At 42.7% G+C, this 25,866-nt stretch overlaps 1 protein-coding gene across 7 annotated transcripts in view; it reads left to right on the plus strand.

Moving 5' to 3' along the window:
- Nucleotides 1–25,866, plus strand: part of LOC111863372 (protein C-ets-1) — a 492,047-nt gene that overhangs the window by 359,933 nt on the left and 106,248 nt on the right. For all 7 annotated transcript variants that reach the window (XM_023849636.2, XM_023849633.2, XM_023849637.2 and 4 more), the window contains one exon: nt 17,568–17,768. In XM_023849636.2, the coding sequence (XP_023705404.1) occupies nt 17,568–17,768 (201 nt within the window). The remainder of the gene's footprint in view (nt 1–17,567; nt 17,769–25,866) is intronic.

Genomic DNA, 25,866 nt, shown 5'->3' on the forward strand with positions numbered 1-25,866 from the left:
ACGGAGAGTTAAGGTTCGGCCACACAGAGCGATACGCTATGTTCGCTACGTACGCTATGTACACTCTGCGACGCAGGTAACATAAGGAACATAGCGTACGTAGCGTACGGAAGTCTATGTGGCCAGTTACATTGGCAGTAAAGGGAGATATTTTTCTGTTCGTATAGCGAACGTAGCGTACGTAGCGCTCTGTGTGGCCGAACCTTTACAAGGAGGTAGGCCAAGGCCCAAATTGGGACTGTAGCACCAAAGAAAGAAAATATTCCCTACAGTAATGTACGATTTTATGGTAGTGATAATTAGTGATTCATTATTTCCTACAGGTTAAATAATTAAATTTACGTTGTCATAGTCTTCGGCTACTAAAAATAACAATTGCTGCTGTGGAACTCGAATGTTCTTCATCACTTACCAAAAAACCCTCCGTATTATCGTGCTACGAGGTGTGATCACGAAAATGCGGTGAATGAGCATGCCTTATAAGTAGCGTGCGACAGACGGAGCCAGTGTGCTCGGCGTGCCCCCCACCCCACCCCTCTACACCACCGGGCCGTAGTTATTGAGGGTGCAGTGAAAATAATGTTTCGCATCCTGGTCTAAGACACGGAGAGTAGTGAAATCGAACAAAAAAGGGACATTGTCCATTCAGTGTCTGCCAACTCATCATTGAAACGAGACTTCATTGAATCGCATCGTTGTGTAATTTATGCATTTCGTTCTGTTTTTATTTTCTCCAAGTTCTCAGTACTTCATTTTAACATTTTTACTTTTGTGGTAAGTAAAGGTAAAGCTATCCCTTTAACAGGCCGTGGAGGCCCATAGGGTTGTGAGACATCGAGGCTCCCACATTTTCTAGACAATCGGCTCGCAGATGGCGGAAAGGTTGTCAGCCTTACGCGCCGGCCGCCTTTTACTCCCAGGAAGATTCCTGGTACTCAATTCTGTTAAGAGGTTGTGTCGACCCCAGGGCCATATTGCGGCTGGAAGGATGTCTGTGGTAGAGGCCTATTTATATTTTCATAAAAGTTAACGCACTTAGCATACAAGACGGATTTGTGTCAAATTCTCTTGAAATCCAATTCATTTTAGTTTCTTAAAACCCGAAATAAATTGACAGTGTTCTCAGAACTGCATCTGTAGCAGGTTGTTGCACTTCTCGTAGTGGTCCAGGATGCTGTAGGCCTATGTTAGCATGCTGCACAGATCAGCGTTCCAGTTGAAATGTGCAAGGCGAGGAGTTGGTCACGTTTATTTAAAATTCATGGACGGTGCACGTATCCTGACGTGCCGCTGCATCTCTGTCTCCCAATGGAATGGCTTCTGTTCTGCGAAATTGGTAAGTTTTATATGCAAGAAATTCGTGTAGGCAATGAAGCTGGATTGCTTCTTGGTGCTTAGGATGCGTCTCTTGGAATGATGTGCAAGTCGTAAAGTATGCTGCATAATCCTACGCTCGCTACTTGAGAATTTGGTAGTGCCATTTTTAGTATGCTCCAGGTCGTGCCATAACTCAGACGGCTGTAATGAACAGAGTGGCCCAAGAAATCAGTTACAACATTATGTTCAGTCAGTGAAGACAACTGGGAGCTATGTAACATATCTTTAAAGGTCGTGCCATAGTTCAGGTGGTTAGTCGCCGGCTTCCACCGCAGCGGCCCGGGTTCGAGCCCGGGTTAGGTCATGTGGGTTCTGTGGTGAACAAAGTCTTGCACCGGGGCAGGTTTTCTAGGGGTACTTCGGTTTCCCCGCCAATTGTCATTCCACCGATTGCTTCACAATCATCATCTGTCATCTGTGGCTGGTACAGTAGGCCAAACAGTGGCCTCATTACCAGGAGGACTGAGTTCTCACCCCATGCTCATAGTGGTTCGGCGGTCATCACGGTCAGTCTTCCGGAAGCAGCTTTAGGCCGTCGTGGTGTGCGTTTGTGTCCACTTTAAGGCGTGTTAGGTATAGCGGAAGACGATTTTAAATGCACTGTAACATGGGTATGGCTACGTCCCACTTTACTCTGTCGTTTATTGCTGCTTGATGCACATTCGGGATTCGATTCCTGGGAGGGGTGTTCAGATTTCTCGCCTCACCACATTATGTAGAAGGGCTGTTTGATCGACTCCGTGTTCTGTCATATGAGTACAAAGTTATTGTCTGTTTGGATAAAAGCGACCACGGGGCAGCGTTTCTTGCGCTTGTCGAGTTTGTGCTACTTATAGAATAATAAAAAATAAACATATCCCTGTAACAGGCCGTGGAGGCCCAGAGTTGTGAGACGTCGAGTCTCCCACGTTTTTTCACGATATTCGTCTCACAGATGGTCGTAAGGTTTTCGGCCTTGCGCGCCGGCCGCCCTTAACCCCCAGGAAGATTCCTGGTACTCATTTCTGTTAGAGGCTGAGTCGACCTCAGGGCCATAATGCGGCTGGAAGTATTACGTCAATTGAAAAAATCCAATAGCGTCATAAGGATTCGAACCCGTGACCATGCTGCTTGTAGCATGGTGCCGCGTGCCCCCTGCTAGTTATGAGAATAGAGAGATTAAGTCTGAGTCACAAGAATGTTTTATTCGACATTGTTTATTGTATGAGATACGTAATATACAATATTATATATATTGTATATATATAAATATATAAAAAATATATATTTTGGAAATAAGACTCATTTCGTCATCAGGTGACGGGAGAATTCCTGTGTTATTTTTATGATTTTTATATTTCCCAACAAATAACATTTTTCTTTAGTATACGTTAAGGACACGATCTGTGTCCTAGTCTTATCCAGGTCTTCCTAATTCTCTTGAACTTACCTGATAAAGTAAAATCAAATCGCAGTAGGAATGCAGTTCAGTAGCCTGCGAGCTGCACTGTCTTCCATACACATTTTGCTAAATCTGACAGGTTTCATAGGTATTCCAGACCCACTTAACATATACATCGTACAGGGCTTCTTAGGTCCTTAATGAAATCCTTTAATAGGATATGTATTGGTCAGTTATATCGTCATTTGTTATGTAATATTTATCTGCTATAGGGGCACGCGGTAGCGTAGTTGGTTGAAGCACTGTGCTACAAGCCGGAAGGTCGCGAGTTCGAGTCCCGATGACATCATTGGATTTTTCAGTTGATCTAATCCTTTCAGCCGCACTATGGCCCTGGGGTCGACTCAGCATCTAACAGAAATGTGTACCAGGAATCTTCCTGGGGGTAAAGGGCAGCCGTCGCGTAAGGCTGACAACCTCACTGCCATCTGTGAGCCGATTGTCTAGAAAATGTTGGAGTCTTGACGTCTCACAACCCTATGGACCTTCATGGCCAGTTACATGGATAGCTTTACCTTTTTTTATCTCCTGTGACCTAATGATTTGATCAGAGAGTTTTAATCTCCATAACCGTTGGAAGACTCTCCAGATAGATCAGATAATGAGGTGTTCTAATTTTAAGTTTAACAGCAATTCATTGATGTAGTTATATTCCTGAAACTACATAGTCGTTATCAGTTTTCTCTAGGGGAAGAGGACTCAGTTGCATGAAGAAACACAAGCACAATTCTTGCACACTGTCACTGCTACGTATTTCGAATGCAGACTTGAATATAACATGGGACTGGTCACTGCGGGCAAGTTTATAAATAGTCGTGTTTCATTGTAAATGCAGCAGACTGTTTGGATGTGACGTAACCGGACAATTAACTTGAGAGAACGATCTTGAAAGTGACGTGTAATTTGTGTGGCACGCAATTAGAGAATCCCGAGTTCCACTTTCCTCTAATTACGTTACATTAGGTTGCATTAGAGTTGTATGCAATTACGTAATAATTGACATCAAAACGTCACTACAGAAAATAAATATGCCATCTCTTTATTTACAGTGACATATAGAAGGCTTTGTCAAGGCAGAGCGAAAATAATCCTTTCTTTCTCATTCTAGCAACTTTTCACATACACATTCCGTTTGGACTGCTGCTGCATAGCGTGTCCCAAGTATGTCCTTCATTGTCTGACTTAGTGGAGCAGAGCCCTACTTGAAAGCTTAATAGTTGGTTATGAAAGTAAAGCTATCCCTGTAACAGGGCGTGGAGGCCCATAGTGTTGAGACGTCGAGGCTCCCACATTTTCTAGACAGTCGGCTCAAAGATGGCGGTAAATTTGTCAGCCTTACACGCAGGCCGCCCTGTACTCCCAGGAACATCCCTGGTATTCATTTCTGTTATAAGCTGAGTCAACCTCAGGACCATAGTGCGTTAGAAGGATTAGGTCAATCGAAACGTCCATTGACCTCATCGGGAATCGAGCACGCGACTTTCCATTAGTTGCGTAGTTAGTAAAAAATGAATTTACATTTTATGGAGCCCAAAATTACAATAGGCTTATCTGTGTTTACACGAGCTTACCAATGTTCACGTGCTAAGTGAATCCAGTACATTCCTTACCGCCGTGTTTTGGGGTTCCCTGTTGATATTTATCTACCATCTAAGTTCGGTCTTTCAAGAAATCTCTCAGTTTTTCGACCAAATCTTTATATACAGTTCTCATATGCTCCATGCGTGCTGTATGCCCAGCTGATATCAGTTTGTTTTGATAGTCACAATAACAGCTGGAAAATTCCTTATTATTACAGTTAAATTAATGTAGACGTGTTTTTGGTATCAGCGGCCGATGTCAGTTTCTTTGTTACGCGTAATGTTAACCAACTCCGTGAAGCTGCCTTGTTTAGAAGCCAACAGCCGCTCGGCCACACAACGAATTCCCAGCATTTTGTGGAATCCAAGTTCATTACCGTGCACGCTGAAGTTATCCGTTAATATGACGACGTATACTTATGTGTCCCACCGCGGCTCGCTCTGCAGAAGAGGAGGCAAAACTCATGAGTTGGCAAGACCCAAGCATTACAGGTATGAGTACGGTACGTAATGCTGTTGAAGTTCGTACTTGTACGCACATGAAATGTTTCATGTGATTAAATAAAAACGTGTCCATGGATGATTCAGAATTAAATATCTCATTTTCTGTGCGATCTCGGGCTGTTTGTTTATGGCTCTAGAGCCCTTTGTTGGACGTTTGTCGCTTTTCAGTTTCTTGGTCTTTTACACAGTCGGTATGACTCCTTGGACGGGGAATCAGCCCTTCACACAGAATAACACGAACATAGAATAAACGCGCAGACATCCATGCCTGAAGTGGGATTGGAACCCACGATATCAGTGTTCGAGCGGGCAAAGACAGTTCATGTCATAGACCTCGCGGCCACTGTGATGGGCGTTTAAATACTTTTAGGGTAGTAAACATGAGGAAGTCTGGATTTTGAAGAGGTGGAAGCATCCAGTCTCTCGGGGTTAACGATTGTGGTTCTGACATAATTTTATTAGCAAATGTAGGCATATATATATTTAAGTCAGTATTGCATAATAATTACAGAAATCGTAATGTAGCCGTTCACAGACGCAGCCACGGAAATTTTATACTTATGACTTTCCATTTGTGCGTATTATCTAGTCACTAGGCTGGAACGTTTTATTACATTTATATTAGTCATGGTGTCGTTAGTGGATATTGTCTAAGTCGTAAAGGCCACGATTGCTATTCGTAACAGAATATACCTCAACAGTTCTTCTGCTCATTGTTACCCGAGGTTTCTCCTAGTTTGCTTCACAATTCTCAGATTGATTATGGAATGGTATCTTTCCATGTGAAGATCGTTTTTCCTTCTTATTTATAAACTAAGAATTTATTTTTACTGTGACCATTAGCGCTGTCTGCTTGTTAATTTCATAGTAGTTCGGAAGTCTAGCTCTCAGTGACGAACAAAATTAGGCCAACAGTTGAAACCAGCGAATTTTCATTTGTAACATGTTTATCTTCATTAATATGATACTGTTTTAATGTTATCAGCATAATTCATTTTATTATTTTGCGATATAATAATAGGCCAAATTGCAGTGTGTGAAAATATATTTTTCTTCCCAATAGGCTTTATGTGTATGTTTCGATTTTACCTTTAGTATACATCATTTAAGCTACACTGCAAATTGTTCGTCTTGCATCTTACTGCCTGACCTCGGTCTTCTTCACAAATATTTTTCCCAAAATAGACCCTGAGGCCCTTTGTGTAATCTTCTGTTATCTCAGAATGGACAAATTTGTTCAAAATGAACAGTTACTCCCTAAAGCCTGCTCGTCAGTACAGTTCAAAAGAGAGACACGCCAAGATGTACTGATGTCTGCATGTCTCTGTATAAGATGTCACTGTTGAAGGTGCAACTTCTTATCGTGCTCATAGACGTGTGTGCTACATCGTCACTTCTTTTAAAAGTTTCGCTCTAAAGACTGACCTAGCAAATTAAATTGCTAACCAGTACTACAGTTTAATTGCTGGAGAGTTCAAGAACTAGAACTCGACATTTTCAATTTCATTTAAACCTCTGTCCAATGTCAAGTTCTCTCTCAACACAGAGGACGCAAAGCAGTACTGACATTTCATTCATCACACCTGTTTCACGTTTCACAGCAAGCAGAGATATTCCAGCCAGATCAACGAATAAAGAGACGTTAAACTTGTGTGACAATAAGAAGTCACGTGACTGGGGTGTTGACATAATTCATTCAGTTTCTGTGTGTGTTTGCGTCTTGACTTTCAGTGTATACACATTCACATGAGTGTTTGGGCCGTGTCAACAGCTTTTTGTGACCGCCGCCAAGTGTACACACCGATTATTGTTCGGAACCATTTCTCTCTGTGTCCCCCCCACCTACCCACCCTCTTTTCCTCTGTACCCTGTTTACATTTGCACGCGGTTGTCTCCCCCAGACCACAGAGGTCGCTGCTAACACTTGACTCACACTCTTTAACAAAAAGTCCACTTCAGCCATAACAAGTTGTCAAGATATTCGTATTTATCACACGACGGGATGAGCATGGCTGCTATTCGCCAGTGCATCTCTGTGTGACGACTATACAACGGCACTTCAGTTCCCATTCCAGGATTTGTTATTAATAGGTTATATACCACGCCTTCTCAGCTAAGTAGAATAGAAGCGTATAGCGTCGAGTATGATGGAAGAATTAACTAGGGATAAACAGGGAAGCCTTCGCGAAGGAGGCAGTCGTGGCCTATTTGAAGCAGGCCTACTGTCTCATCGTTCGCCTTCAGAGACTTAGTAAAACCAGGGCTCAGAATAACCTATAGCTCGCCCTATATTCGAATCTGTTACTTAGGAGATGCAAGTAGATTCTGCAAGGCGCTGCTGCTGCACCAGCGTACCAGACCTGGTGGTTGTGATGGTTGTCTTCCTCAGTACTTCCAGGAAAAAAGCACAGTTTAATGTATCGTAAACGTGCAGTGTACTTTGTACGAAACTGTGATAGCTTAGCACTCAGCTGTGGACAACCTTAAAACTTATGTAGTGACCGAAAATACTCGTACTTTATTGCCTATTGTTTCGGCTGGAGTTGGCCTCACTGTTTCTACGTTAACTCAGGTACACTTAGGTAAGGGCCATGGTATAATATCTTGGCCTAATGTAGCCCGTAGGCATGTATAATCCCTTCAGATGACGTTTTCCGTTCCTCCGTCTCTGGTCTGTAGGCAACAGAAGATGGTTTTATAGCGCAGGGTAGTCTAACTTACTGTTATTTCGTTGTCTGATATGGAACTACCAGTGTGCTGCCACGTTGGTAGTGATAAACGGAAATATATCATCAGATTTTCTTCATTTCAATAAATATACTTTATTAGAAAAACTCTAACCAAAAGCGAAAATAAAAAAACAAAAACAAACTTCATGGCTTTAGTCCGAAAGCGAATGTACCGACCGAGCGACCGCCGCTTGTCGGCGAAGTTAGTGCCAACATTTTCGGTAATTGTTTAGTCGGCGGGACTGTAGGCCTATTAATGAGATATCATAAAAATAAGCAATTTTATTATTTCAGCGCAGTTCATTTTAAGAAAGTCCCTGACGAAGAAGGCGCTTTCGCAGCAATAATATAGGCCTAAATATAAAATCGAGACTGTTATTTAACAACTAACCATCGAAATAGGTCCACGCTGTTGCTGGCAAGACTGGCGCACTTCTTGTAGTTCGTTGTTCCAAAGAAGGTCTGAGTACCAAGGCTGCATAGCACCAATGGCAAGAAGCCTGAGGAATATGGAACTGTTGGAATGGACATTGATAGAGGAAATGGAAATAATCGGGGGGGGGGGGCCTTGTTCCAGTGCCACTTTGCCCATCACAAATCTCACATTACATGATTAGGAATCAAACCCGGACCGCCGTGGTGTGAAGCCCGCGACTAACTGCCTGAACTTTGGCGTGGCCGTTAGCGCAATGTTATTGGATTTCTGAAAGACCTACCGAAAAGTAAATAATTATTTCTGGCGTTCATCCACATCTACCAGCAATTACAGTGATTGTATTTAAAACTGATAAACGTCGTTAAATGGCAGGTAGGTCATGCAGTCAGTGCTGGTATGTAGGGCTTTAAGAACCTGACTTTCTTACTGCATGACTTGTCAAATACCAGGTCAGAAATAAAGTCCCGAACATGAAGACCGAGGATGTGATAATGTGCTGCCTGATCAGGTCTGACGCACACATGACAGAGCGCTGATAGATGAGCACGGAATGTTGGTAGAATGAAAATTAGCAGGGGAAGTGGCACTTCGTCCACCATGTCTCGCGTGTCTTTTCATTATAAAACCCCTGTACATTAGTAGAAACATTTTGTTTAGCAAAGTACACAGTTTTGTTATTGATCTTAATTATCTTGCTACGCCGAAAGAAATCTTAGCTCTTAGAATATTCCAGCAACCTGCAGTCTGTTCACAGCCAGGTTTGAACCTCGTACTGGCGGGATCTGTTAGCACATTTACATGCTTGCAACATTTAAAGTTTCATTAACAACAAGAATAAAAGACCATGGAATGTTTTATTATTGTGAAACTCATATAGGCTCACGGAATTATAGTAAGAAAAGCATATCCGGTCACGGCAGCCGAGCGGTCTAAGGCATGTACTGTCTTCGTTCGCTCGGAAGCCGGGATCGTGGGTTCGAATCCCACACAAGACATGGATGTTTGGTGTGTGTGTGTGCATTTATTTTGTGTTTGTGTTGTCCTGTGTTTAGGTAGAGACCTTGCAACAGGCTGATAACCTGCTCAAGGAGTCCTACTGTCTGTAAAATGATCACGAAACTGAGAAATCAGACCTATGCTCCGAATTGGGAGTAGAGAGAGAGAGAGCAGGTTTTAACACGTTTCTTAAAATGGAATCTATAAGAAATAACCCATTGTAGAGCCGATGGTGGCCAAATAACTTATTCCGTCTTCTTGTTGATTTGATCTTGGCAAAATTTGGCTTGCAAAGACCCAAATAGTTTGAGTGACTCTGATGACACCCAAGCCTAGTAAGACGACAGGTTTTAAAACTGATCTAGTCTATAGGCATATGTATGCTCTTGGTTTCTTTAATACTGTTATCGTGGCCGCAGTGAATTCTCATTAACTTGGGTTGAGAACGCTAGAAATTAATTGTTTAGGTCATTGTGCAATTGTTTTGATATGGAACATACTTTATTTTAGACATGAGATTGTCTGATAATTAAGAAAAGCGAAGCGTCCATTTTAGGAAGTGTAGTAAGAAGGAAAGTCTGACTGGAACTACGCCGATTTCGTAACCGCTCCCAAGGCATGGCACCATCTTCAGTCTGTCTTTATGGTTCGTAGAATCGAGGAGGCCGTGAGGCAGAACGTATGACGTCACAAAAATATGGCCGTCTCCTTTGTGGAGTAATATCGGGGTGGGTGAGATAATTCTGCTAATTCTTGCTGTAACGGTAAATTCCGAACACGTGAAAGATTCTTTCCTGCTCTTAACAATAGCATCCACCCACACACACACAGCTGATGTCACAGTTGAATATTGTTTCGTTTAGTAAAATGGGGTTACATGCTGTAAACAATGATTTCTTTCTTCGCTTAACTGCCTTTTTACTAGTAGACCAGCTTTGTCTCAAGTTAGCATCATTCATAAAATTTCTCCCAGTATAATAATTTCTATCTCTCTATCTATGTCTGTCTATCTATCTCTCTATCTATGTCTATCTATCTATCTCTCTATCTATGTCTATCTATCTATCTACCTACCTACCTGTTCTCAGTTCTCTTGTTGGACCTTGGCCGCGTTTTCAATTTCTTTATCTTATGCACAGTCGGTAAGACTCCTTGGACGGGGTATCAGCCTGCCGCAAGGCTGCTACATACACTCAGAACAACACAAACAGAATAAACGCACACAGGTATCCATGCCTTGAGTGGGATTCGAGACCACGATCCCAGCGTTCGAGCGAGCGAGCGAGCGAGCGAGTGTGTGAAGACAGTTCATGCCTTACACCGCGCGGCCACACACTCATTTCAAAGAACTATCCAGACACTGTACATAAGCTATTTGTAGTAGGGTCACATGTATCTTTTATTTAACAGTGTTTTTTTTATTGTTCTCCCAGTACACTGATTATAAAAACATTGCGTCACTGTAGATAGACTGTAAGCGTTAATCTCACATTAACTTTTTCTGTGAATTTTTCTCGTTAATAAAGAACATGTAGAAGACCTAGATATTAGCATCATGTATGTGTTGAATTTTATTTCACCACAGAGTTTAATTTGGGATCCGTGAGATGCAGTTGTGTCTGCATGGGAAGTTGCACTGTTGTGAATAGACTTCAGTAACCTAACCTAACCTAACCTAACCTAACCTAACCTAACCTAACCTAACCTAACCTAACCTAACCTAACCTAACCTAACCTAACCTAACCTAACCAGTGTCCGTGAACTTCGTAAAAATATTCAGAGCCATTTGTACACTTCTAAACGTAACGTCGGGTTTAATCAACGGTTAAAACATTAGTGAAACAGAAATTGAAAGTTAGTTTATATGCCTTTTCATGTTGAAATATAAAAGGCAAGGTAAAAGGTAAAGGTATCCCTGTAAGGCCGTGAAGGCCCATAGGGTTGAGAGAGGTCAAGGCTCACAGATGGCGGTAAAGTTGTCAGCCCTACGCGGCGGCCGCCTTTCACCCCCCCCCCCCCCGTTCCTGGTACTCATTTCTGCTACAGGCTGAGTCGACACCAGGGTCATAGTGCGGCTGGAAGGATTAGGTCAATTGAAAAATCCAGTGACCTCATCGGGGATCTAACCAGCGACCTTCCGGCTTGTAGCATAGTGCCACAACCAACTACGCTACCGCGTGACCCCATGTTTAAATGTACACATTTTAAAGTGTTCTTTTCCAATTTTGAATGACATCGATGTTCAGTTAATGCAACCACAAATCTGTCGTGGCGTATCTATGAATTATTGAAACAAAAATTTATGAACTCAGATCTCTTGTATATCTGAATGACACACACAACATAGTATCAAGTGGGTCCACTGTTTCTTATGCAGTGAGTAGTTATATGAGGATGGTTAGTCATTTCTGGTAATATAAGGCAGGGGTTAAGTGATGATGATGGTGATGATGAAGTCGACCGATGGGAACCGAAGTGAAGTTCCGTCGATAATGACGCTTTAGAAATTTTTCTCTTCTCCATCACGTCCACACTGGCTCTGGCGTGCAGCCAGCCTCCTGTAAATATGTATCGAAGGATGTTACCCTGAGAGTAAAGTGGCCGGAGTGTGAAGCTGACCACTCACCTCTGTCTAGTGTCGAAGTCTAGAATGGTAGTGCTATACCGCCACTCCCCCATATTTCTTCAAGGCATAGGGCATAGTTAATTAAACCCATTGAAAATTCTACCTTACAGCCTCGATGAAGTGATTAATCGAAATTCGTTGAGTGGTTTCTTAATCGTTACATGTGAGCCGCACCATAGCTCAAGCGGTTAGTCGCTGGCTTCCCACCGCGGCGGCCCGGGTTCGATCCCGGGTCTGAACAGATGGGATTTGTGGTGGACAAAGTGGCGCTGGGGCAGGTTTTCTCCGAGTACTTCGGTTTCCCCTGCCAATCTTCATTGCACCAATTGCTCAACCATCGCCCTCACCTATCACCTGGGGCTGTTGCAGTAGACCAGAAGTGGCCGCAGTACAAGGGACTTAGTCCCACGCACTAGCAATAAAAGAATAATAATCGATACACGTGGATTGATAGACATATCTCCCGTCTGTTCATTCGTTTTATGTTTATCGTGCAGAAGGCGCATAAATACATGTTCGAACGTTAGATTTTATGTTTTGTAGGACGCAAGGGTTGTGAGCCGGAATAGTACAGTCGGTATAGCGACTAGCTATTGGCTGGGCAACCGAGGGGTCGGAGTTCGAATCCCGTTAGGGACAAGAACTTCCTCTTCTCCACGTAGTCCAAACCAGCTCTGTGGTTCACCCAACTTCCTATCCTGTGGGTACCGGCGGTAAAGCTGCCAAGGCGTGAAGCTTACCATTCGCCTCCAGCTAGTGCCGACGTCAAGAAAATGCGGATCTATATGTCCACTCCCCACTACGCCATCATGGCGTAGTGGTTAAGTAGTTAGACACAGGGACAACTATACGTAGGGCAAAAATTGCATTTTCCTCTGTGTCTGTTTTGTTCTCACCCTCAAAGAAGGAACCTAGCATTTGTGAATGATCCACAGGACACGCTTGTGATTTTCAAGAAACAGGGCCACCAATCGTTGCCAGCATACTGCCAACTTTTGATACAACTGTCATAGTGAGTGATGTTGCAGAACATGTCGAGACTGGCACTCCCACGCGAATGTTTTCCAAACAACTTTTATGAAGACTTTCAAAACAACAGATCACTTGTCCTAATGATAGAGCGCCACTGCAGTTCGTATTAGGCAACTGAACTGTGTGTAGGAGGGAGTTAAATGTGGTTTTGTCGTAGGTCTCTGTTAGGCACCATATTGTCACAAGTATCCTGTGTCTAGCGCCTTAAGGCTAACCTCAGTGAACCTAGTGACGCGCAGACTTTGTGAGTGATGGCACAGGAGGGACATATGCGATGCAGGCCTGTAGTAGAATTGCATATCGGATGTATAAACAGCTTTTCCCTCCAGTGGATTTCCAGCGGTTTGTGTATGATGCAGGCCTGTAGTAGCATTGCATATCGGTTGGATAAACAGCTTTTCCCTCCTGTAGAGTTCCAGCGGTTTTTACAGCCATAAATGATACACGGTTATATTTATAATACAGGACTAACCAGTTGAATTATCGACTGGGGCATTGGCTATATCGAAGCCTGCCTTGATTTTCCTCAATTTCCCTGAGCGAATGCTGGGATAGTCGTTAGGTCACGACCTACAAATCCTTGTGTAGTCGCTATTCATGATGAACATCATGTCTCCATTTACCTATGACGCTGGAAAATTTCGTTAAATGAGGTAAAAATCAGTCATGAGTCCGTGAGAATTTCCTGTGTGTCTACATCTAGTCAGTTGCGATTTGTAGCCAGTAACGCCAGTGGGTTGGGGGGGGGGTAAGGAGTGAACACTCGCGAACACTGCATTTTATTACGAAATGAAATCAGCTGTGCTCTAGGCACAGATGCTTCCCCTCCCATCACCAGATCCTGCTTTTCAAACTGAATTAATCTCCATCGTCTGCAAGGACTGAGCTTGTTAGCCTGTTCCGTCGTCAAGCATCAAGCCTTGTAGGTTTCTTCGTTTTGGTATTCCTGGGTCACGTCGTCCTCTCGGTTCATAGTACAGAAGTTGCTGGAGAGCTGTTAAACGATCTCCTGAAACACATGTCCATGTTACCGCAACCATTCGGCCTTCATCTTGTGGCGTTTGCGACTCTGAACTCTTTCGTGAATACCGCCATGACGTGTGCATGTGAGGACTCAGTTGAACGGCCAGGCTCGCCCCTATGTGAGGCCTTTCCTGGTGGACGAACATACATACTCGTAGTCAGAAATGTAAACTTTAATATTGATCAGTCATCGAGATTAAAGATTTGGAGGTCGAGCACGAGTGAGAATAGTGGCCGAACCTTACGTGAACCAGGCTGCAAGAACTCTGCTTCTGTAATGTTGTTCATAACTTATTACAGCATACTTGTACCTACAGTTCACAGACGAATTTCATAAATAAATGGAACAAAGAAATGAAAGTAACTTAGCAAGTCTCCCACGCTTATATCATGAATATTTAGAAGGCTTTCATGGAACGTGAAGTATAGGCAGAAGCTAATAATGACTGTCCGTTCTGAAGTTCAAATGGTATATACCATGTGACGCGGCAATATCATTATCTGCAGAGGAACTGGTTGTGTGCAGCTTGGATAGCACTGGGCATTGTTTGTGTGGCTGGACCATGATTGGATGCGTTTTGTGAAGCATCCAATTAAAAGCCAGGCCGCCCCCCACACAGTGCTCATTGGCTACGTGATCCCATTGTAATCCAGCCTCATTCAGCGCTTGTTGTTAATTGCCTTCAGGGGTGTGTGACACTTGACAGTTGCATCGTTTTATTGAACACCGTGTTTTTGAGCGCAGCGTCTGATGGTACCGTCTGTGTAGTGGCGAGCTCTCCTCTTCCCTTGATGACTGGTAATCTTTCCATTTATTCATAGGTCTGCTTATCCCTAAGTCTGTTTCATGTGGGTGCATATGCAGAGATGAGGGTGACATCTTCGAGGCCTCTCCATATGTTCTGTCTCCAAATTATCTTCATTTGAAATCACAATTAGTAACACCTGTTTCCTGCTACTTATTACTAGGTCTTTGGGAAACCGATAGGCCTGAAGGACGTTTTCACGTGGTTCCATGTCTCTCCAGAATAGTAGGCCTATAATAGTATGTCGACTTCTTGCAACGTTCTCAAAACGCCGCTCATAAACATGTCCTTTGTGCCATTTGGCGATGCGCACCTCAGCAGTTGATAAAATGTTAAATAAGCCAAGATGCAATCGCATTACACCTCAAGAGACTCATAACCCGTGTCCTTTTCAAAATTTGTTGAATGAGTTAACATTTCTACCTGTTTTAACGATGAGATCGTTGGATTTTTTAAATGACCAAATCCTTCCAGCCGCACTATGGCCCTGGGGTCGACTTAGTCTCGTAACAGAAATGAGTACCAGGAATCTTTCTTGGGGTAAAGAGCGGCCGGGGCATAAGGCTGACAGCCTCACCGAAATGTGAGCCGATTGTCTAGAATATGTGGGAGTCTCGCCCTGTCTCAAACCTATGGGCCTTCATGGTCTGTTACAGAGATAGCTTTAACGTAACGGGTTACACAGTCTCTTTCCGAAAGCTGAAATGACTGGAGACATATACTCGTAGTTCCTACTTCACGGGAAGAACAGGCACTCATCTTCTCTTCCTATCGTCCCCTTTTAAGATTGAAGATGGATTTGAAGTGCATATGCCGACAATATTTGCAAACCACAGTGTAGTACTCTAAGCCTGCCTTCTCAGCACATTCATATGAAGTACCGTACCCCTCACTCCCACTAGATAAACCTTCACGAATCTTAGCAAATGACGTGCCTTGTGAAAGGAAGGGAATTGGATGTGCAGTGGGTCTCCATTTCAAATAGGAAGTTGAAACAGGCTAAAAACTCAGCCCTGCGATTTCCTGTAAACAGAGCGGCATCACCCATATTAGGCGTAGGACTTTTAATTTACGTTAAACTAATACACGTACAAAAATACGCCGTCACTAAGGATTATTTCACAGGTACCCACTAAAATTCATCCCCAAGTAATTTAGACCTACCGTGAAATTTTATAGTCCTATATATAGACATGAACCGTCTCTGTGGTCTAGTGGTTAGAGTTCCTAGCTACAGATCCAGAGGTCCCGTGTCCGATTTCCGCCGCTACCAGATTTTCTGAGAAGTAGTGGGTCTGGAACGGGGTCGACTCAGCCTCGTGAGAATAATTGAGGAGCTATTACAAGGAAATACGGGCTCCGGTCTAGAAAACTGAAATTAACGACCGTGGGGATCCGTTGCACTGACCACGCGACGCTCTCTATCAGCTAAAGTTGGCACCAACTTCGCCGACAAGCGGCGGTCGCTCGGTCGGTATAGTTCGCTTGCGGACTACAGGCTATGGAGTTTTATATTTAGACATGTATTTGGGAGATATTCTGTTGTCGTCTCTGCCAGGCTGTCGTGATATTTCTTCATCTGTCTAGACAAATAATCACGACATAGTCACGACTTCAACCTTGCAAACTTTCGTCTTCTCGTCATTCATGGTCACCTTCCTAGCTCATTTTACTCCATCTGGGCCTAATCTCCTAAGAACCAGCCTTGCAGGTCCGGGAAACACGGTTTGATTAGTGGTTAAGTGAAGTAAGTTTGTTTCCGAGGCTACGAACACTTACCCTCTGTGGCACCCCTGCTGTCCGCATAACTGCGGTTTCCAGGGACTACACTTCATTGTTTATGTCTGTATTGTACTTTCTCTCGGGTCAGCTAATGCCCCCAATTTGATCAGCGTCTCCATGGCTACACCATTGCTCACTACAATGGCAGCGTCTATATTAAAAATACCACAGTAGTATGGAAACGAACGAGGGCCATGTTTTGTATGAAACAGAATGAAGTCAGCCATTGATGGTTAATATCACTAACGAGGGAGGGATTTGGCAGGAATCACTCACCGCTGGAAGCACATAAAGGTGACATTAAAAATGCCTTTCAAAAGACCAACTCAGTAATTATAAATTCGTCGGAAACATTTCTTTCTTTAGAGGCCATGGTTTCTTCTAATCTTATCTGCGAATGATTCGAATAGAAATTGCCAGACTGGGCCATATTGATTTGCTGTTAGAGTTCGAGACCAGAAGTGCACACAAAACCCACTGCTGTGCTCTTCTCATTGTTGGTAAATTGCTTACATGTTTGAGATTATTATTCTTACCAGTGATAATTGCCGAAGTCCTCTCTCTGTTGCTACGATGTAATCATGTGGGTTTTGGACCGTACTGACGAGGACAAGCCTGTAGCCACGTGAAGCTGCCCAGAACACATACAGATCCACCATTTGTTTGCAGCCTCAGTGGCCGAGTGTATAATAGCTATTGCTCATAGATGAAGACGGGTAACGATGAATTAGCGGTGAGATACTTGATATCTGCTTTTCATTAAGTAACGCAACTGTGGTACATGAGCCAATTTAAAAAAATGTTCACAGTATAGTCTTATAATAGATCTGTTCGGGAGCCCGGATAGCGACTGCCTGCTGGTTAGACGGCCCAGGAATTTGAGTTCGAGTACTGATAGGGGAAAGAGTTTTCTCCTCTCTATGTCGTTCAGAGCGGCTTTGGAACCCACCCAGTCTTCTTCCATTGGATACCGTGGGCTCTTTGCCTGGTGGTTAAGCCGTCGGAGCGTGGACCTGACCTCTTCCAACTAGTGCATAGGTCAAAAATACTTGGCTCTATACATATATTCCCCCATACGTCTTCAAGGCGTAGTTCTTAATTGGTTAAGCACTGGGACAGTTTTACCTTTTTAATAGGCCTGTTTGATGATATTAATGCTGGCTTTAAAATTATGATTGGCAGAAGGGGAGAAGAGAGTGAGTGGAAACCCTGATGATTGTTTTCGTATGTGCAGACCCCAAGCTGTGGAACGAAGCGAACGTGGCGCATTGGCTGTGCTGGGCGATCAGGGAGTTCTCGTTGGAGGGCGTTACAATGCATCAGTTCCACATGAAAGGAAAGGACATGTGTGCCATGGGCAAGGAGGCCTTCCTAGCACGTGCGCCGCCCTTCATGGGAGACATCTTGTGGGAGCACCTGGAGATCCTGCAGAAAGGTCGGTAGGAGTGTTGAGAAGAGACAGTTGTTCCCAAACTCTCACTCTTCGAACCACATCCTCCAAACTCCTCCCATTTTTTGTACAGTTTTTACTCTGCTTGTCCTTGTCTTCCTTTATGTAGCTCTGCAATACTGACGTAGCACATATGCAAGCCGCTGAGATATTCAACAGTTTTGCGCAGATTGTTGTTCTTCTGGAAGGAAGTACAGCCTGTGCTGAGTAACCCCCCCCCCCGGCCTAAGTACGCAGTTTTAAGAAATCACAAAAAGTTCGGTAGCAACGTAGCTGCAGGCTTTATGGCCTGTTACATAGTTTGGCTTTGCAGAATCTCCATAATGCTTCTTTCCGGCCAGTCCTTCCGAACATATCATGTACCCAGAAAGTTAGTTGAAACTGCACCACTTCTTACTTGCGCTGTTCGAATCTCGGCCTACGACATGGACAATCCTGACAAATTTTCTTTATGTGAATATCGTGTTCAGTGCCTTGAAATGGGCTCCAGTCCTTTCAGACTCGCCGAACACGACAATTCCCTTACCCTTCAACTCTAAATAATTGCTGCTGTTTATAATAAATGGCTAACTGCATAGACGGAGTCCGTCGTGAGAAGTGGATAATTTCTCACCTGATTAAGAAATTTTGTTTTTTATGGAACCCACAATTAAATCATATCCCGGGCCCGAAAAATCCACTCCGAACCATCACCCTATTTACTTCCCTGTGACTCGTTCTAATATTAACTTTGCATGTTAGCATAGACCTCCCAAGCGGTTTCTTTTCTTGGTATTTTCAGACTGTTGTTGCACTTGTGAATATTTTTGTGTTTTGCTAGCAAGAAACTTGCATCGTTAAGTAAATGACCTACGTACAATGTGTTCCTTCCCTAATGGGTTCATCAACAAAGGCCGAGAACCACTGATGTAAATGTATGTTTTACAAGATACGAAATATGGATAGACGGCGTGAAGGTAAGACGCCACTGTTTTGCAGCGACATCTGATGAATGGGCAGCCTCACAGAATCGTTTGCGAAGTGCCTCAATCATCCCTGGGTTGCGGGGCTGGGTGAGTTTCTGGTGGTTTATGGGTCTGCCAGAGAGAGCAAAAATTTCGTCTGCATCCCAGCCGCAGAGAGAGAGAGAGAGAGAGAGAGGGAATATGGGGGCCCAGTGGGACGAGGTGAAGGGGAAGCACGTATGGTACCTTGGCCATGCGGCGTGTGCTCAGGTGTGTAAGTGAACCTCCTTTATCACTGAGCACTCCGGCTGGTACTACTGCCGGTAGATGTACGTAGTCTCTCCAGCGCTTCAGCGACCATCCAGGATCTCTTCGCGTCTACGATTTGTATTCCAGTGCCTCTTGATATGAAGGGGGCTTTGTTTCCAGGCTGTATATTCAGTAGGATGTAGCAATTTCTTTCAATTCACCTTGTAATTCGGGCTGAAGTTTTATACGAAAATCTATCGACATAAACAACTATGTTTTAGGTACAGTATATAATCTGTTGGCCGGTCACGGTAGCCAAGCGGTCTAAGGCATGTACCGTCTTCGCTCTCTTGGAAACCGGGATCGTGGGTTCGAATCCCACTCAGGACATGGATGTTTAGTTTGTGTGTGTGCGTTTATATGTGTTTGTGTACAGGTAGAGGCCTTGCGACGAGCTGATCACCCGCCCAAGGAGTCCTACCGAATGTGTAAGATCTAGAAAAACCGAAGTGAACGAAGAAGTTCATCGAGGTAGGCCTAGGCCCACTGGGGCTGTAGTGCCAAGAAAAAAATGTTATCTGTTTACTGTCCCAGAATGAAATTCGATGTGTAGCAGTGAATGAAGTTGACAGCCAAGCTTGTAATAGTTTTCTTTTTGTAAGGAATTATTTTTCTGTATAAAGCCACTCGTAAGTTTTGGACACAAGGCAAATATTCTTGTTGCCAAAATTTTCAAAACTGTTTATTTTCTTTGAACTTTAAACATGGGTGGCGGAAATAGTCATGAAGTAGTTGCCTGTTCTCTCGATCTCATATCCAAGGGCACATTTTTAGCCCGTTTTCCTTATTTAAAAAATAAATATAGGCTTATGAGATCACCTTACTGTCTGTCTGTCTGTATGTGTATCCGTATGTGTAGCCTGTCTCTCTGTGCATCTCCCCATAATTGTTGTGTACACAACACACAGCACATTGGAAACATCTAACTACAAGACATACAACCAAAGCTGACATCTCCCATCTTTGGGATGAATCAACAAGGAGGAGCTTAATATTTGCATCAAATGTTTTAAATGTTTTAAAAAAATTTTTAAATGTTTTAAGATATTTTGAATATTTTAACATTGACGTTTTTAACTTGAGGGAAGTTTCGGATGGAATGTGAGGATTGATAGTGCATTCAACAATCCTAACAAGTGTTGTGCTTTTACACGTCGACACATTGTAGCAGCGTCCACGCAGCAAACAAAACTGTGTACATCTTAAACAACGACAGTGTTTTCATGATTGTACTATGTGCCTCTGATGATGGTTGTACTAAACCGAAACATGTAAGGCAGAAGTGATAAAGAAGTGACCTACAAATTGTTACACTGGACGGACTTTCTATTGACTTTCTTATTAGAACATTTATGAGATTCCCTTGTAATATTATATTTCACTTATTGCTACGTTTCGAAGTGACACCTTGGCTTCATGTTTTCAAACTACATTTTTAAATAATTTCTCTCTATGTGCTACATGACCTTGCACATTTCAACCTCCTTGCTTTGATCAGCTTACACTTTGAAGATTTAAATTAATAAATTTTCCGTTATACAGTTTTCTCTTTCTTCCTTTTCCTTCCTCCCTCTTACGTCAAAATATTCTCTTGGATAAATAAATAATAAATCATAATAAATAAATCATTTAAACTCATTTTAAAATTCGTGGAAATTGAAGCAGTCTAGGTTTCTGTTCTCTCTATCCCCCTTCATGTACTGCAGTGTTAACGGTTCAGAGAATGTCTGTACTCTTTACAAGCGTAATGTTTTAAGTGTTCGATATCACTGTTGTGGTAATTTGTCGATGAATAGGTTAATTATTTTGGCATTCTCAAAGTAGAAAAATAATGCATCCAAAAGACATGAAATATCAAGCATATTATCTACATTTTCAAAATTCTGTACAAAATTATATATATATACATAAGATTAAAATCAGTCCATAGGAAATTATCGAAAACTGTGGCAAAGATCCCGNCAACACAATAGTAACATTGGAGATGATGTGTTGTATGCATATATGTATAATTCTGTCTCTCTCAGACACACTCTGTTTCCTTCCGTATAAAGCGAAGATATTCGAACATACATATTTCGAATTATCGATTTGTTCAGTTAATAGGTCGATAGCGGTGGCGAATGGTAAATTGATGGGTACTTATTGTATCTGAAGTAATTGTGAACTGGCCTGATTTTCGGGTGCCACCAAACTACGCATATGCATTTTTTCATAGCTTTAGTTTACTTATTTCTGCACAACCGTGGGATCTCAGTAAAGTGATGAGCTACGAATTGAATGGCTGCGTCTCGATTCCCGGTAGAGATGTTGACATTTTTTTTATCTTTACTTGACCTAAGGTTCAGAATGGGCCGCACCATAGCTGAAACGGTTAGTCGCTGGCTTCCCACCGCGGCGGCCCGGGTTCAAACCCGGTCTGGTCAAGTGGTATTTGTGGTGGATAAAGTGGCGCTGGGGCAGGTTTTCTCCGAGTACTTCGGTTTCCCCTGCCATTCTTCATTCCACCAAATTCTCCATCATCATAATCACCCGAGGAAGGTACAATAGGCCAATCAATGGCCGCCGTGCTGAGTGGACCCAACTGGACTCCACCCCCTACTATGCGAATACGTTCAGAATGTATCAGAGCGTACCGAGCCACGTATCCTGAGTGATTATCTTGGTCTCTGCTTCGTACATGCTAAATCCTTTAAGCTTTTAAATGTGCCGCAAAAGAGTCCCCAAAACATTATTGGCATCAGATGGAGGAAAATGATCTCTGAAACTATTTTCAAGCTCTACAAGTGCTGAATGTTATGATTATTTTTTCCTTGAGAGAACTCTCCACCGGAAGCTATGATATCACTGAGTAGCGGAAATGATTCATGTAAGTTCTGACCCCAAGTCGAATTTCATAATCATAGCTTTCATTCAGTCTTCTACTTCAGAAATTGTTACAGCTCTCCCTTCTGCGCTAAAATTTGGGCCATTCAGATAGGTAAACACATTTCAGGAATATGTCAGCCATGAAACATATAATTGAAACAGTTCTTTCATTAAAATTTGTTATGTCCCTGATAGAAATTCGCCTCTCATCACGAAACTGAAGTGGGAGCAAGTACCTCCCTCGACACAGCCAAGGAACATGCTATTGTTAAGACCAGTTCATGTGCAATGCCTTTCTGTTTACAAACGACACAAATGCTGTAGAATTTAAAGGCTGAACTTGAATTAACCACCACCATTGCTTTTTCTGGCAGTCATTCTTTGTGTATACACCAGAGTCCACACAACAGTTGGTGTGACATCTCTGGTATGTTCAGTGACTCCACTATACTTTCTTGACATTGCAGCAGCCTCGTTAGTATCGATGCATAGACACTTTGACCACTCAATGTAATTTCCAATTATGAAACCGAAGTATTAACAGGAAGTTCTGTGAAGAATTAGTCATATACTTTCCTGATACGACACAGACCGCATGGAAAACTACGTGCTCAGCAGTTCTTCTGTTGTTGCATGTGTATTCTTCGCCGCAGTAACTTATTTACCGAGCCGTTGTCTAGCAACAATAGGTGTATACACATGCAGACACACAGACTGATGGGAGAGATTTATGAAGTACGCCGTTGATATGGGCTCAGGTGCCATGATATATATACCAAGTTCCAGGCATTCCAAATTTGAAGGGGCTGAGGATTCACAGACACAGAGAGCGTGGTGATCTCATAAGCCTACTTTTATAATGTCAAAATAAGGACAGTAGACCAAAAATGGCGCCATTGCTGTGCTTGGGCAGTAACTTCACAAAGTGTACTATTGGATTCATATCGTATGAATGCAGGAAAATCAGACAGTGCTTACGTCCAATTGCGAAGAATATTCCGTTTTCATATTTTTTCGCTAGTTGGTTGTTTTATACATTAATAACTAGGGCCCGGATTTCTATGACATGTCATATTTTTTTCCTAGGGTTTATTCCTATTTTTAAATGTAATTATGCATGTTTCCAGTCATTCTTATTGAAATTATGTCGTTTTTATTGTGCATATAAATGCATATTTTAGAGTTTTATTGGTTTTACAGCATATTTTGGCATAATTTTGAAATAAGGTCATATTTTTGTCATTTTAGAACAATTCTTTGATATAATGTAAAATTTCGGTTCCATAATGTTTAGTATTACAAAATAAATTCCAGGCTGGACTGTTGCTTCAATGTGGAATAGAGTTCAAGTACATGAAGTTCGTATTAAAAACCATATTTTTGACTGGACTGTACTTGCAGTTACAAAGGCGAAAATTTGTGAAATGTAGCATTTATGACCTGGCAAGCCGGCTTTTCCCAGTCGAGGCGGGAGGGAGGCAAGTGTAACGGGTATTTTCCTATTGTACTCCGTCTTACTATAAGGTATATACATCCCATTCTTTCTTGGAGGGCTTAGAAGTATTCTATTTATATATGTGGAGGGCGTTATAAGACTTAAGTTTGACCTTACAATGCCTAAAGTGAGTACATGTAGTTCAAGGAGCGCAAGGTTGCGTAGTTTTATACAGGAGTTTGGTGATAAAGTGTTTAGTACCGATGGCAAGATATTTTATTGTAAGTTGTGTGGCGTGAAAGTTACGGCAGAAAAGCGATTTACTGTGCAGCAGCATTNTTCATCACGAAACTGAAGTGGGAGCAAGTACCTCCCGCGACACAGCCAAGGCACATGCTGTTGTTAAGACCAGTTCATGTGCAATGCCCTTCTGTTTACAAACGACACAAATGCTGTAGAATTTAAAGGCTGAACTTGAATTAACCACCACCATTGCTTTTTCTGGCAGTCATTCTTTGTGTATACACCAGAGTCCACACAACAGTTGGTGTGACATCTCTGGTATGTTCAGTGACTCCACTATACTTTCTTGACATTGCAGCAGTATCGATACATAGACACTTTGACCACTCAATTTAATTTCCAATTATGAAACCGGAGTATTAACAGGAAGTTCTGTGAAGAATTAGTCATCTACTTTCCGGATACGACACAGACCGCATAGAAAACTACGTGCTCAGCAGTTCTTTTGTTGTTGCATGTGTATTCTTCGCCGTTGCCTAGCAACAATAGGTGTATACACATGCAGACACAGACTGATGGGAGGGATTTATGAAGTGCACCGTTGATATGGGCTCAGGTGCCATGATATATATACCAAGTTCCAGGCATTCCAAAGTTGAAGGGGCTGAGGATTCACAGACACAGAGAGCGTGGTGATCTCATAAGCCTACTCTTATTAAATCAAAATAAGGACAGTAGACCAAAAATGGCGCCATTGCTGTGCATGGGCAGTAACTTCACAAAGTGTACTATTGGGTTCATACCGTATGAATGCAGGAAAATCAGACAGTGCTTGCGTCCAATTGCGAAGAATATTCCGTTTTCATATTTTTTCGCTAGTTGGTTGTTTTATACATTAATAACATTCAGTTCACCGCTGCACGGAGGTGTTGTTGTGTCTTCCAGCATTTAGCAGCAGGTAGAATTAGCTGCTGTTGTATGTGGTTTCCCCGCCATTGCTAGATATAACGACGTAGCGTACGAGACAAACATAAGTTGTCCATTGTCAGCAAGGAATTGCTATTTTTTATGTCGATTTTCAACTTGCACTAAGTGTTGCATGTGAAAATACACAGTGCATTTGTTAATGTGTTTATGTTTTGTTTGTTGGGGACCGGCAATATTTGGGGCTGGCTTCTTAATTTATTAGATAATGCTTCATAACAGAGAACACACTACGTATATTCTGCTCATTTGTTAATGTAAGACCAAGGATTTTGTCTTTTTATTGGAGCTTTTTTTTTCTACATGTTTCATGTGATTCTCTCTGGTTTTTCCATTTTAACTTGAATCGAATTTTAAATACCGAATCATAATTATTAGGGTTTTAGTCTATAGGAAATTACATTAATGCAAGACATACGTAACGCGTATGATTAGCCATGCTGCGAAATGAAATAAATGTTCAGGGAGCTCTCTGGTACCCATCACTCAGTTTTGCCGTTCCTCCGGCTTCAAACACGGTGCCAGCAGTTCGAACTCGGGCTGGACCATGTGGGATTTGTGGTGGACACAGTGGCACTGGAACGGATTTTCGCCTAGTACTTAAGTTTCCCCTACCAATTCTTATTCCATCACCTGCTCCACATTCATTAATCATTTTATCGTGAATGCAGTATAGTTTCAGTGCTCACAGCGTCAATAAATAGGGAACGGAGAAATGTAGGGTAGTGTGAATACCTACACGGTTTACCATTGTTTATCTAGAAATAACTTTTACGTCTTAAGCAGTCCGTTGCACGCTGTTGCCATTCTGTGTTGTAATTCTAGAGAAGCGGCACATAACGCATGCAAAGACATGAAATGCCACAAAGGGTGGCATCTCTGAGACAATCAGATTATTGTGTTGGAATAAGTATTACGATTTCCGCCGGAACGTTTTGAATATTGAAAATGGCGGACGGACCCCCGATATTACCTTCTGTGAGTCTCCAAGTTGGGAACCAACCCCATGTGGGTCTGAAGCAGAGGAATGCTAGTGAAGAGACCAACCTGTAGCTGATTGCTGGCGTGTGAATTTGCGTGATGTTGCGGGTTGAGCGTAAACACACACGCGCTGTATGAGACCAAGGTCGAGGGGACAGCACGAGTGTTTCATTGTCCATGACGGCCGCTGAATATTCACAACGGGACAAACGAGGCGAGACGCAGCAGATGTGGTCACTTCATGGCACTGAGAGTTGCGACTGCACGTTCTCTCGCTGTAGACTCCGCGGTATAAAGTGCGAGGCTTCAGAGTTCGAGG

This window comes from Cryptotermes secundus, unplaced genomic scaffold (genome assembly GCF_002891405.2).
Source record: "Cryptotermes secundus unplaced genomic scaffold, Csec_1.0 scaffold568, whole genome shotgun sequence".
Classification (NCBI taxonomy): Eukaryota; Metazoa; Arthropoda; class Insecta; order Blattodea; family Kalotermitidae; genus Cryptotermes; species Cryptotermes secundus.